This window comes from Siphateles boraxobius, unplaced genomic scaffold (assembly GCF_051911475.1).
Source record: "Siphateles boraxobius isolate OS27281-9 unplaced genomic scaffold, OSU_SipBor_1 130, whole genome shotgun sequence".
Classification (NCBI taxonomy): domain Eukaryota; kingdom Metazoa; phylum Chordata; class Actinopteri; order Cypriniformes; family Leuciscidae; genus Siphateles; species Siphateles boraxobius.
In genome coordinates, this window is record NW_027508734.1 from 5,298,172 (window position 1) to 5,312,500 (window position 14,329).

Sequence of the window (14,329 nt, forward strand, 5' to 3'; positions counted from 1 at the left end):
GTAAAAAACTGATTGTATTCTTATTTATGAAAAAATGTGTGTGTGTGTGTGTGTGTGTGTGTGTGTGTGTGTGTGTGTGTGTGTGTGTGAATGCATCAGCACGCGCTCACTCAGTCCTCTGCTGAAGAATGAGAGCGTTTCCAAAGAACGGAAGTGGACCGACCATTTTGAAACCCCGCACCGCTTAGGTAAGATGGAAGATTTTTTTCCCTCTCTATATTTGTTTATGTTTAAAGCATACCATAATTCATCACATAGAACCAATAGGTAACGATTGCCAATGAAACACGGAATGATGTAGCCGAGCTCGCGGTGTGATTTATAGAGAAACGCAAAGGGGTTTGGGGGGGCGCGGGGACACTCCAAAAGAATACTCCCAAAATGAGTCATCTAGAGATTTATTTCGGAAAGAATGAATAGAAAATTGCACGCATGGATTTACAATGAAAATATAAAACTATGTAGTTCCATCGCGGACATTTGTGGTGTTGATGACGGAAAAGATCGCGAGTGTTTTGTAAACATCTGTCAGAAATGTTACATTCAGTAAATCAGTCGACACGCGCTACTCGTGTTGTTGACGCCAGAGCGCTATAAAGAGAACGGCGAGTCAGCGTTTCTCACACATTTATACATTTAAAAATGGGTTTGAATGATGTGTCAGGGTTAAAACAAAACGTTTATCCTTTAGTGTGATGTTTGTGTGTGTGTTTGTTCCGTGAGCTGTTAGATTGAGGAAGTGAACGTGTTTACTCGTGCGTCACCAGATTACAGTGGCTTTGTGACTGCAACTGCAACAAATTATTTTCATTAAATGCTGAATAAATGTTTCATCGATATATTCCATTCTATGTTTTGTGTGTGTGTGCTGAATAATGTTATGTTGTTAATGTGTTAGGACTAAATTTAATTGTGATATGTATTTTTTAAAGATATTATGACAAACATGGTGTCATTGTAACTCTGGACTTTTGTCACATCAAACAACATAGAATTAACACATGATTTTCACTAAGTACCAAGCATTATTTAACTATTATTCCCTCTCCCCACCTGTATAAATCTATACAAGTTTGGGAAAATAATACTAACAATAAGGTACAAAACGATACTGTTATTGTTGTTTTGGGGACATGTATGAAAACCATGGTATTACCACTAGGAATGCACAATATATCGGCCACCATATCGGTATCAGCTTATAAATGTCCATTTTTAATGTTATCGTTAACTACCCGATAAGAAAGTTTGGCCAATTATCTTAAAGTCAATAAAAATGTATTATTTAAATCTGCTGAGACACTTCACCATTATGTTTTTGAATTGCTTGAAATATGATTGGAATTACTTCAAAAAGGAAAATACAGTTTAGTGCAACAGGCAAACTTAACTTAACTTATACTTAGCTAAGCAAGTCTGTCATATAGCCTAGGCTACATAAGAGAACATCACTATAATCGTGTGCTTGGGACATGGATTCAAGGGTAAGAGTTTTTGGACATCGGGCTCTCAAAAATGATATAAAAATTTGCATAGATTTATTGGCCAATAAATCAGTTGGCCAAAATTTTCATCCATAATTACCTTGGTATTGTATGAAGCACTTGAGTACGATAATCATTCACGATCACAAACATCATGGTATTTATTTCAGAGTAGGGGAGAGCCGGGACAGTTGAAACACTTTTCAGATAAACGTTGTTTTCTAAGATAAGGTTACAGGTAGATTTTTTTTTTTTTTGATGAACAACTCACATATGTGTTCTCTTAGTATAATGTGTTATTCGGTAGAAATATAGAATGATTTAAGTAAAAATTTACTTTGAACTAGAGTTGTGCTTTATTTCAATCGTCTCACACACGAGTGGGACGGATGAAACATAACAGTTTAAACGGTAACTATTCATTTAATGCTTGTTTTTACGAACAATACCTGACAAGTAACGTATGTACATATTGCAACAAACATATTTTGTAATTTATTTAAATTTTAAGATTCATATTAACATTTTTGTTCTGTCGCCCAATAAACAATAGGCGATAAGCCTTTGCGCATTTTGCGTAATCTTTCTAAGAGGCTATTTTGAAGAAGACAGACAAATTAGTTTACAATAATTTTCTTACATTTATTCCTTGATTCATATTGAGTGATTGAGTAATATTGAGTGTTTTCCTACGACCAGGTTTTTTAATTGGCAGGAGTCGCTGTTTCAACCGTCCATAATAGCGTCTCCGGCCAGTTAAATCCGTTTTGTCCTTAAACTAAAAAACTCTCATATTACACACTAAAGGGTGTGTTGCAGGACTAATACACCTGCCGTATTATCATTACAATGGCACATTAAACAATAAATACAACTTGTCAGTCAAAAAAAAAGTAGCGCACGAAAGAATTCACTAACCACACTCAAAAACAGCTTTCCGGCTCTAACTTTAAAACGGCATGCCGTAAAGAAGAATTTTTTTCGCAGGTCTGGTCGGCATTGCGTCCTGTACATGCTGATGAAATTTGACGTACATGACACATGAGTGGTTTCAAGGAAATCTCAATGTTTCATCCGTTCCGCGTTTCAATCGTCCCGGCTCTGCCCTACTATAAAACTGTGAATGGAATAATTAATATCTGATGTCGTCACTGTCCCATTTTGTAAGGGAATACTCACCCCTCACTTTTCAAATTGTACTTACACATGCTTTTATGTCCTTGTCTGAAATGTCAAAATTGTCTTTTCCTCATTTCAGCACAATGGATAAGGGCCACACGGTTAAGCTCTTCGTAGGGAATCTGGCCCTGGATACCACGCAAGAAGAACTGTCAGCCATCTTTGAGTCATACGGCCAGGTTGTTAGCTGTAGTGTTTTGAGGCAGTTTGCTTTTGTACACCTTCAAGGAGAGGGCGCTGCTGAACGTGCCATTCGGGAGCTCAATGGCCGAGAGTTCAAAGGTCGTAACCTCGTGGTTGAAGAGTCCCGAGGACGCCCACTCCACTCAACGAAGGTATTTGTGGGTAATCTGAGTAGTATGTGCACAACAGAAGACCTCCAGGAGCTATTTCAGACCTTTGGGAAAGTTTTGGAGTGTGATAAGGTGAAAGGTAAGAGAATAGTTGCAAAATCCCAAACCCCAACCCTGCTCATGGAGGGCTACTATCCTTCAGAGTTCAGCTACAACCCTAATCAAATGCTCCTGAGGTGCTCACGACTACTTCAAAGGCTACATTCACACTGTCAGTCCAAATCAGATTATTTGTGTAAGGCTTAAGGCTTTTTTCCGCGCTGTCGTCTCCGCCGGTTTCAAAATATGTCTCCGTTATATTGTCATTTTCTGCTCGTCCAACACTACAACAACACAGCATTGTTTCGGCAGCAACTGTCAGCATGTTTCCTATAAAAACATCTGATGTTTACATTTTACGTGGCGTGAGTGTCACATAAACCATGCAAAATCCGATCAGAACGGTCAGACTGAAACGGATTCCCAGTAATGTGATTTCAATAGGATTTCAAACCATATATGGATGTAGCTTGAAACGGATTTGTAAAAATCATATTTCATGTAATTTTTTGTTGTTGTTCACATTAGCTAATTCTGATTGGATTTTCAATCAGATATGCATAAAAATTGGATTTGCACTGACAGTCTGAACGTAGCTAAAATAACAGGCAGATGTGTCAGACAAAGGTTGGAACTGAAGTCTGCAGTAAGGTATCTCTTCAGGGGCTGGGTTGGCTTCCCCTGATTTAAAGTGTGGGTAATAACACTGAATAATAAGTAAGTCCTTAATAATAACACTCCTGTCTTCTCCTTTATTAGGTTATGCTTTTGTACACATGGAGAACAAGGAAGATGCGCTACAGGCTATTGAGGCTTTACACGGGACCTCTTTCAAAGGACGACCACTATCCGTGGAGCTGTCCAAAGTTCAACCAAGCAAGCAGGCTCCAACTGGGAAAATCCCATGTGTGAGCTGTGGAAAACAGGGTCACTATGCAGGTGAATGTCCAGCTGGGAAGCCCACCCTGGAGCAGTACCAGAGCCAAGCGGCCGTGTTAGCAGCCGCCGCTGCCGCCGCCGCCGGCCTCCCGCTACAGGTTCAACAGAGCGTCCACAATTCGGTATACAACACCTCAACTTTTGACCCCACCTATGCTGCTTTAACTGGACTTACAGCTGCTGGTGCAAGAGCTGAAGGTGGAACCACGGTGGCACCAGCCGTCTACGGAGCACTAGCTAGTCAAGTGTACGGTACGGTTGCCAATCAGCTCTACGGTGGGACAGTTACAAATCAGGCACTCAACAACAGTGCTGCCGCAGCTGCCGCACAGATGTATGGCTCCGTTAACCCAGCTTTCTATGGGCAGATGACGAGTGGTGCAGTCGCAGCCGCCGCAGCAGCCGCCGCTGCATACGGTCAACAGGTTTACACGCCCGCCATGGCAAATCAAGTGTTTCTAACTGCAGCGCCGAGCATGGAGGTACCAGGAGGTACTGCTGTTAACCAAGCTTATGCGGTAGCACCGGCTCTCTACAGCACGTCCCCGGCTTACGGGGCTCTTGGGGCAGCTGACACAGCAGCTTTCTTTGAGGCAGCAAGGGCACACTACTTTGCACAAGGACAGCAAGTGCTAGCTGAACAGCAACAGGCTAGCTCAAAGTCTGGCGAGAGGGACCGGAGTCCACTAAGAAGATCTGCCCCACTTTTGCCTGACCCTGTTATGAAACCATTTATGTACCAGAGGGCCAAGCGCAGAGCCTTGTTGCCCACACCTGCAGGTCGAGAGGAAGCCGCCGGACAGGAGGACGACCCTATAGCCAGGTGAGTTGATTTAAATTAAAGACAGATAAGCCGCGTTTCCACCGAAATTATCCGGGAAAGTTTGTCCCAGGAACTTTTTTTCCCCTCAGACCTGTTGCTGTCTGTGTTTCCACTACGGCCTAAAGTACCGTGAAGATAAGGCAAATTAGTCTGGTGACGTATGACTGCACGCTACTTTACAGTTCCCGCTCTGAATTAAAGCTTAATAAAGCCTGAACCTCGTCATCGGTCGTATTTTTTAAACTCCATTGTTGATTCGAATAGCAAACTGTTCCTGCACGCACCACAACAGATTAAAAAAATTGGTGATTGAAATAAAATGCTGCGTTGAGTCAACCAATCAAAATCCGGCATGTTCAGCGCCCAAGTCCCACCCCTGAAGGTTCCTGAACTTTGAAAAAGTACTATCCCTAGCAGGGCTTTTCGGTGCGGAAAATATTTACACAGAACTTCATTTAGACCCTGGTTCCTGCGGTGGAGTACCACCCCAAAGTCTCTAGTTCCTGGGGAAAGTTCATGCGGTGGAAACGCGGCTATAATAAACGATTACAGCAAAAATTTGTAAATTTCAAAATGTTTGCTGTTTTAGTTCTGATTTACAGTGGTGGTGATGTGTGTGTGTGTTTCTGTGTGTGTATGTGTGTTAATGTGTTTCTGTGTCTGTCCCTGTCTAATGGTGTATACATTCGTTTGTATATGCATGATTTCTCTCTCTTTTCCTGTCTGTGTGGATGTGCATGTGTGTTTTCTCTCCTCCATTTCTCACAGATATTACGCGGAATACTACCAGCAGTACCAGCAGCTGCAGCAATACCAACAATACCAACAATACCAGTATGCGTATCCACCTCCCAACCACCTTGCAGCAATGTCCGCTCTGCAGGCTTTACCCGGTGTCCCGACTCAGCAGGTGGCAACGCTCGAGTCCCTCAGGCCAGTCCTGCCCGCCGCCTCCGTGCCTGCCATTGCAATGGCAACACCTCGCGTGTATGAGCCACCGCCGATACCGCCGTCGCACAAGGAGCCCCTCCTCCGCCGCCCCGAACTCGCCCTACACACCCCTGAAACACCCTTCCGATAGTGTGCTCCACGTCCTCTCTGCCTCTCCTTTCCTTGTGCTGCGCGTGTGTGTGTGTCAGAAAGAAGCCACAGGTGTATGTTTGACGTGTGTGCTTGGGTTTAAGACGGTGGCTGAGTCAGTTTTAACTTTAGACTGGAGTCTCTAACCTTGGTTCTGATCTCTCACACACACCCAGTGTAGTCAGGGCTTGAAAAGGGAAACTGCATGCTCTCATTCCTGCACACTAAACCAATATAACACATTGTCTGTTTAAAGAAACCTTCAATCTAATAGCCAGTTAGTTTTGAGGGGTAGATTAGGCACTAGCCATGATGCTTTTTAACTTTTATATTAAGTGTTTGTAGCCTATGAATGAATACTGGACTTGATATTTTTAAATATTGCTTGATTATTATAGTTATATGAACCAGTTTACACACTCATTTAGTTAAGATGTTAGATTTCAATGCATTTAAAGAACATTTAAATAAGTTGAATGTATGTTTACTCCAAAGGTGTGTGAAGTGTAGGACCAGGGTTGGAAAAGTATTTCACATGTCTTTGTGTGTTTCTTGTTTTTCTCTGGGACTGGTGTAGCGTGTATGCTTTCCATTGGTTGACACAACAGGAAGGCACATGTGAACAGGGAAGCGACCTCGATCCACACGCACATACATACGCATCCCTTACACCTCAGATGGGAGAAAATTTAGTGATGACCTTTAACCCCACCCTTCCATCCCTGTCCACCCATCCTGAAAGCTGAAAGACACTGTGACTTCTCTCCCCTCCAACTTTGATGTAGCTACTTCCATAGATATGGTGATGTATGAGCAGCCAATCAGAGGAAGGTTAAGCTAGTCAGCTTTAGCTGGGATCTGTCTTATGGGAGCATCTCTATGCTCGCCAACTTAACTGCCAAGATGCATTGTAGAATCTGTTTTTTAAGTGTCTTTTATTATTGCTATCATGTTTTTATAAACAGTGACAAGGGACTCGCGTATCATTTTAAAGAGAAATACTCTGCTTAATTTTTAACTTTTGTTTACAGCTATAAGAGAGACGAAATGTTATTTCTTGTGGCTTTTTTTCCACAATGATTGTTTATAGCCAAAATTATCTTTTTTCTAGAAAAAAACCGCCAAAATCATGAGTGGCCTATGATTCATATGCCTTAGTAGTGAAATGTATTCAAGTTTGCTATTTTTTTATCTGTAGTCTTAAAATGTGAAACTGGATTAAGGCTACATAAAGTGCTGTATTTTCTGTGGTGCTGTGATTTGGGATTAAATGAAATTGGGAGATTCCTATCAGTTTCTTTCAGTCTTCCTGCTCATTTCGCTGCTGCAACTCCATAGATGACCCTCACTGCATCGCTCTCCATCTCTCTTTGCATCTGCCTCTCATTTAGTGACAGTATTTCATTTGTTTACCGTGCCCCTGTTCGCACCTACGTGCTGAGGATGCCAGTGTGTGAATGTGATCTTAGAAAACGTTTTGCATTGACATTCATGTATGTAGTTTACGGTAAATGTTTTTGCCGCAAGTGTTCTCAGAAGAGAAGACTTAAAGATCTGTACACGATCTTTACTGACTATAACACGCCTTCAAAAAATAAAGAGCCTGCCTGATCATTTAAAGAGGAAACTCGAGAGCTTTTGCTTGGAGCTTTAGCTATTCTTGCCTTTTGATGTTTCATGATTGTTTTTCCTTTGTAAAACGACCAGACTCGTATGAATCGGAGCCCCGAAAAGAAGCTAAAGGACTAGAGACTGATCCCAATCTCACCCCTGTCACTATGGATGGGGTAAGTCTGGGGGCAACCCCACTCTATACCCCCCCCCAGCTGCACACACCATCCCAAACCCCTTCCCCAGGAGCAGCAAAATCTTCAGCCCAGCTTTTGGTACTTTTTAACCACCCTTAGTCCCATGCAGCTTCTTTAACAGGAGTGTGGCACGATGATGACTATGCTTTTATGACGCAAGCATACTGTAAAACATGTTCATGTGTGAGTGTCACGAGGCCATTTTACAATTCCTTTTCTGGTATTTGTACGTAATTCAAGATATCTCCCACAAGGCTTCGCTCGCATCTGCTTCCATTGTGCATGTTTCTTTTTTGTTTTCTTGTTTCACCCCCCTCAAAAAACAAACGCTTTCTGATGTGACTGTTCCAACTTAACTAGGTCCCTAAGGAACTGTGGACACCATACGCAGTGCTGGTTTGGGGGGAAGAAAGTTAGCGTCGCGCAATGAACAAGAAGGTCTCTCTGACTCCATTCAGGTAAACGCACTGGGCCTCACCCCCTTTCTACCTGTCGTCCTCCCCGATAGCGTTTGCGCCTGACCGTGTATCCGCTGTATTTCTCCTCACCACCACCACCACCACCCCACCCCTCTTGTAGATTCCTCAACTCTCGTCACCATTGCTATAGCCAATGGGTTTCTCTAAACACCAGTGTTATACTACTATTTGTCACTGGCAAAAAGGGTGGCGGCGGGGGTGATTATTTACTGCTTCGGTGGTTAGTGTGTCTCGGTAATGGCTTGGTGCTCTAATAATTGATCTGTTGGTTTAGCTTCGGAGAGAATGTGGATAAAAGCTGGTTGAATGAATGAAATTATTAGTCAGTGCATTAAAGACTGCTTTAAATAAGTGTGGCTTAATAAGGTTGGCTGATAAAGGTGTGTGACAAAGGTGAGTGATTGTGAGTCACTTAAAGGCTTGACAGATGTGGACCTTGCTCAAGAGTTCCTCCAATATCGTCGACCTGGCCCTCTTCCATGTGCCTTTTTAGTTTGTTTATTTGTTTTAACCCCTGTCCCCCCAGGCTTCCTCGAGTCGTCTCGCCGTTAACGCCCAGCTGACCGCCGCCCTCGCCGCATCCCCAGTGCTAATTGTTACGTTTGTTCAGTGTTAACCACTGCTTGAACGCCTCCCCCAAAAGCTCTGTGACTAGACACAAGGCACTAGCCAAGATTTTATTTGCAAGACTCTCATTTGGACTCAGTGACACTGGCAACCCTTATCTTAGAGGGCAGTGCTTGACTTTGCGGAGTTAAAACCCAGCAAGTCATTCCTACAATAAACCTCTGCTTTTGCCTTTTAGAATGACAGTATGCAAAGTCATCCCAAATAGTTAGGGTTTACCCAATTTGTTTTTGGTCAGATTATAAAAACATGTTAATCTGAAAGCTACATTGTGTTACCTGTTCAAATGAGAGTCTGATATGGTGTTTGTGTTTGAAATAGCTGAATGATTGATAATTAGGTGGCACAGATTTAGATTACATACCTGGTAGTTGAATGTCCTATAAAACAAGTGGCTTTAGATGGGGGGGAAAAACCTCTGCTGAACCTGAGCTGCCTGAGGGCTACTTACAGGACCTTTCCTCTAGAGGGAGCATGATAGTTAAGTTTGGTTTATCTCACTAGAAGTTGCTGTTGTTCTTGATTTTACAGCCACATGAGGTGATGATTCTTCTTTTCTATACCAAAACAAGACATATAGCATCTTCACATGCATTGTCACACACATCTGCATTGCTTTGTTGTGTCTACGGAAGTAAGTCCATAGTGGCTATTTACCTTTCCCTGTAGAAACGATGGAATAAGGACTAGATTACCTCAATATTAGATCTTATTCTGGAGAATGAGGAACTGTCCATTACCTGAAATGAGATATATCTGTTATTCATAGTCAGAGTAACCATGATACTCCCTATGTCAGTGGTATGAAGATCTTTGACATGCAGATATTTGTGGTTGACAGATTTCTGTGATGTCTGTGGCATTCGTTAATGATGACAGATGTCTGTGGCAGATAGATACTATCGGTGTTTGAGAAGAACCTTCCATTCAGGATCTCAGCTCTGTAATATCAAAAGAATCCCTCACCTTCTCCAACATACTCTTCCAGCTTATGTCTCTTTGACTCTAGATGGTATACGCACTACAATTTCCATGGATAACAGAATGGTCTCACCGTCTACTTTCTCCCTAGATATCGTCACCCTTCTTGCACAAACTGGACTATAACAATAACACAACTTCTAGCATTTGTGTCCCATTTATTTTTAGAAAGAGCTCCGCTCCAGTATTTTCCTTTGTTTGTCCATTTTTTTCCTTTTTATTTTTAGGGATCTTTTTTTAATCCCTTTATAAGGACACCCCTACCGAGTGTGAAGGAAACTCCAGTACTCATTTTTATAACTCATGTATGAAACGAGAATTATTTCTATTGCAGGTGATAGGATATGAGCTGGTCGTACTGTTTTTATCACCTTCTAATGAATATGTGCATGACTTGTTAATGTGTGTATATTGCAAAAACCTTGCGACTGGTAAAGTGTACTCTCCTACACCAGCTTCTGCATGAACACTGATTGGCATCGCATGCTTACTGCAATAAACTAGTACTACGACAGCATATGTTATGTTGTGCTTATTTACTTGTCATTATTGTAAAGAATGATTTGGTTTTTATTGTTTAGGAAGTACATGATTTCTTGCAAAACAATCTCTTAATGTTATTTTCTGAAGTAGTTTTTCCATTAGAATTTTTTCCTTTGAATTGGTCTTCTAACGTGTTACAGACTTGTTTCTGTTTGATCTAAATGAGATAGAAGCGCAACTGTGTATAATAATTAATGTATAGCAAAGGTACAGACATTACTTTTTTTTTACAGGGGAAATAATCTGAACAGGCCTGGGCACCTTTTCTCAATGCATAATAGTTAGCTGGATGCGTTTAAACTGGCCCCAGAACTGTCACTTGGATAAGTATAAAGACTAAAGCCAAGGACAACAGGTGTTCTTAGCAAAGTGGAGGGCACCAGTAGGCATGTGTGAGGTCTTCCCCTGCCCTTCACTAAAAGAGCCTCCAGTAATTGGTCACAGTGCACAGTATGTCCCGCCTCTCACACCTTTTAGGTAGCATAACCCTACACCCACTCGACTAGTTCTCTTATTTATTGGGGTGCAGTCACGTGTGCTACTTTTGACCAGGATAGGAGCACTGGGCAGCAGAAGTTCTGCTCGCACCTCCACAAAGGCACCTCAGACGAGTGGAGTCTGGCCTCTTCCTCCACGGTCATACAAGTACACACTGAGCGGGGGTTTCTCCTCTAACGCACGGACAGGATTGTTAGTTTACAACCTAAAGCTCAAGGGACATAACTTCTAATATTAGGGGTTAGAGGGATAAGAGTAAAAGATGGCGACTATTGTTGAGACACAGGTGCAGTATAACAACACCTACACGATGACTACGGAAGACTACATGATTCAGGAGGACACCTGGGACAGGGACCTTCTGCTGGACCCTGCCTGGGAGAAACAGCAGAGGAAGGTATGTTCAAGGGGAAGTCTTGAAAATCACTGAAACATGACCAAGTCACATTCAGGGGGACATTTTTTGTATTTACCATTTGTATAACTTTATACAAGGTAACTGTAGATTCCACCAAAATAAGTTATATTTTACATAATGAAAATTAATAAATCACAAAATTCTTAAAGGATTTCACACCGTTTGTATCATTGTATGATTTTATAGTACAATAATAAGTAGTAATTTTGGTGTAAATTAAGGCCATTACATATTTATAGGCTAACAGTTATACCTTATTATATTTCTAATTGTGGTAACAAGCTTTCGCTAAAATGCTGTCAGTACAGTAATTGTTAATAATATGGTCTCAAAATAATGAAGATGCTGAAAAGTTTACTAAATTGCCTTAAGGAAATCCTGTATTCATTTATTATGTTTTATTTATTTTGCCATAGTAAGAATAGCTGTAGTGACTTGTATGATTATTACCATTTCAAAATTGAAGTAAATATGGTAGCCAACTAAACTTACTGTACAACACTTAACGTTACATACGATTTAAGAACATTTAACATCGATCAGACAAGCGAGTTTACATGATGTAAGTTACAGCTGTTGGTTTCATTCGCAGTTTTCCTATGATGTCTTACCACATCCCCGCCCTCCTCATTCAGTTTGTAGCTATATTTATGCGGTCTTCGTGTATTATGAGTCTATAAACCCGTGTTTATAATCGCAGTAACGAACATGGATCCAGTCATTCGTTTAGTTTTTAAAAAGTTGTAAAATCACCTCACAGAAAAGCGCGCGTAACTGTAACTCATTCTGTGGAAACACGTACTTTTTAAACCTACCTGTGCCTTAAACGATTAAATCGTCACTCTTTAGTGTGACCCCGTCCTTTGAGTGTGAGGGTAGAGAAGTTAGGTAGATTATGTTTTTGAAGATCATCTGGCTGACAGAAATGACAGGTGACGTTTAATAGCCGTCAGGGGAGCTCGTGCCCGGTCTGAGGTGACGTCAGCCAAGAACCACTGCTTGATCTCATGCAAACCACAGATTTGTGGTGTCAGGCACCGATACGTCTGTAAAGACAGAAATAGACACGTTTAATTCACAAGTTGCCTTATTTCCAGATGCTTTACTTATTCTTATAGTGGGAGATTTTTTATTGTTATTTTTTTATATGGTCACTAGCTACTGGCGATGTGTATTTTTTTATTTATTAACGTCATGGCCGTTTTTCTTAACTGTCTTAAATATTTGATTGAATGTGCAGTAGGCTACTCTCAATAAAGGTGTCTCACAAACACTTGTGGGATGTTGGCTAGACCTGACAAAGCTGAAAGACTTCAACAGATGGTGTGCGAGCAAGAGAAGTGCAAGGAGGGTTCATTTCAGTCTGTGAATAAACATGCCCTAAAAATACTCCTGAACCTTGCCGCCCCATCTCCCGTATTCCTCTTTCGCTCCCTCCATTCTTAAGGCTGTCTTTTCTAAGCTTTTTTTGCCTGTGCAGTTGCTCCCTCTGTATTCAACAGCTCTCAAAAACAGCACCATGTCAGTTGTCACTATTTTAATAGCATATTTTAGCAATCACATTTTCAAGGTGCCCACGGTGGCGTAGCATATCCATCACCTCAGACATGAGGTAATCACTGGACTACATGTGCCACTTGTTTTCTGTCCCTCAACTAAAAAAGATATTTTAAAAGGGTAGTTCAACAACAATTAATTCTGTCATTATACTCACCCTCATGTTGTTCCAATCCCGTAAGACTTTCCTGGATCTTCAGAACACAAATGAAGATCTTTTAGCTGAAATCCCAAGAGTTTTCTGCAGGTACGCAACTGAAACTGACACCTCATAAAGTTAAAGAAATCGTAAACTAATCCATATGAATTAAGTGGTTTAGTCCAAATTTTCTTAAGAGATTCGATCGCTTTATATGATGAACAGATTGAATTTAGGCTTTTATTCGCATATAAGTAACACGAGAATGACCCTCATTGGTTCTCGTACGTCAAGCAAATGTGTTTGAGCTTCGTTTTACCACAAGTTATGTTTGAGTTGATGAATGTTTATATGTGAATAAAAGCCTAAAAAATATGTTGTTCATCACATAAAGCGATAAAGTTTGGACTAAACCAATAAATTCATATGGATTAGTTTTACGATCTCTTTATGAAATTTTTGAAGCGCCAAAGTGGTTGTTGCGTAGCTGTCAATGGAGGGACCAGAATCTCTCAGATTTCATCAAAAAGATCTTAATTTATGTCCGAAGATGAATGAAAGTCTTATGGGCTTGGAACTACAGGCTGAGTAAATTGTGTCACAATTTTCATTTTTGGGTGAACTACCCCTTTAAGATTCACTTTTTGCCATTCAGTCAAGCTATTTTATTTCTCTTGTGGAGATAAAAAATATGCCCACTAGCGCCCCCTGGATTATGTGATTTAAAAAAAATTTTTTTTTACAGAAATAGCCTATATAAATGTTTAAAAAAAATTAGCTGTTTAAATGATGCAAGTCGGATTACAATAAGGTTATAAACAAATATATAAAATAAGCTTTTAACTTGATGTTATTGCAGTGAAGAAGAGCTTCAGATCAGCCTATGGGTTTCAGAATTGAGTCCATGGCAGAGGGTCTTTAAAACATCCTCAGGCATGTAGGATCAGCATAAGGAGCTGATATCACAGCGTAAATATAGAAAGTGCATCATTTTGCAATGAAACGAATATGGGGGTTGCGTGGGGGTGGGGGTTCTGCACCTGTTCTAGCGCACATATCAGAAGCCCCAGTAATACAGCGATTGTCAACATGCTGTTTCATCTGATATCTGTCAAAAGGCAGAAAAAAAAATAGACAAATTGTTTCTAAGTGTCGTTCTGCTGTTGACTAGTAAATTCTGTATTTAATTCTCTCACAAGCCTACTTCAGACTGCCCGGTATCCTAACGGCAGCTCTTAACTAGCATCCATCAGTGAAAGAATCCGAGAGAATTAAGCGTCTTGCTGCCATCTAGAGGGACCAACAGTTATGGGAAATCTTCCACAGCGTATTAGAAAAGTAGAAAATGTATTTTTTTTAAACATTTAAATTAAATCTAAGTT

At 41.0% G+C, this 14,329-nt stretch overlaps 2 protein-coding genes across 7 annotated transcripts in view; both read left to right on the forward strand.

Moving 5' to 3' along the window:
- Positions 1-68: 68 nt before the first annotated feature.
- rbm14b (RNA binding motif protein 14b) lies at positions 69-10,309 on the forward strand. Of its 6 annotated transcripts, XM_077227571.1 has the most exons (7): positions 77-188; positions 2,743-3,095; positions 3,815-4,817; positions 5,586-5,750; positions 7,605-7,684; positions 8,066-8,163; positions 9,653-10,309. In XM_077227571.1, the coding sequence occupies exons 2-5, from the start codon at positions 2,747-2,749 to the stop codon at positions 7,612-7,614; spliced, it is 1,527 nt and encodes a 508-aa protein (XP_077083686.1). In that variant the 5' UTR covers positions 77-188; positions 2,743-2,746; the 3' UTR covers positions 7,615-7,684; positions 8,066-8,163; positions 9,653-10,309. The 6 variants fall into 6 exon arrangements, with proteins under 6 accessions (XP_077083684.1, XP_077083683.1, XP_077083682.1 ...); XM_077227569.1 differs by having other exon boundaries at positions 69-188; positions 5,586-7,684; XM_077227570.1 differs by having other exon boundaries at positions 8,066-10,309.
- A 394-nt stretch (positions 10,310-10,703) lies between these two features.
- Positions 10,704-14,329, forward strand: part of actn3b (actinin alpha 3b) — a 40,200-nt gene continuing 36,574 nt past the window's right edge. Inside the window, exon 1 of the mRNA XM_077227538.1 lies at positions 10,704-11,230. Within this exon, the coding sequence (XP_077083653.1) occupies positions 11,096-11,230 (135 nt within the window). The 5' untranslated portion in view covers positions 10,704-11,095. The remainder of the gene's footprint in view (positions 11,231-14,329) is intronic.

Excerpts from the sequence above, each read along its gene's own strand:
- rbm14b (XM_077227566.1), top strand. The coding sequence starts at position 2,747 with ATGGATAAGGGCCACACGGTTAAGCTCTTCGTAGGGAATCTGGCCCTG. Across the intron at positions 3,096-3,814 it reads GGAGTGTGATAAGGTGAAAG|GTTATGCTTTTGTACACATG; the intron begins GTAAGAGAATAG and ends CTCCTTTATTAG. Across the intron at positions 4,818-5,585 it reads GAGGACGACCCTATAGCCAG|ATATTACGCGGAATACTACC; the intron begins GTGAGTTGATTT and ends CATTTCTCACAG.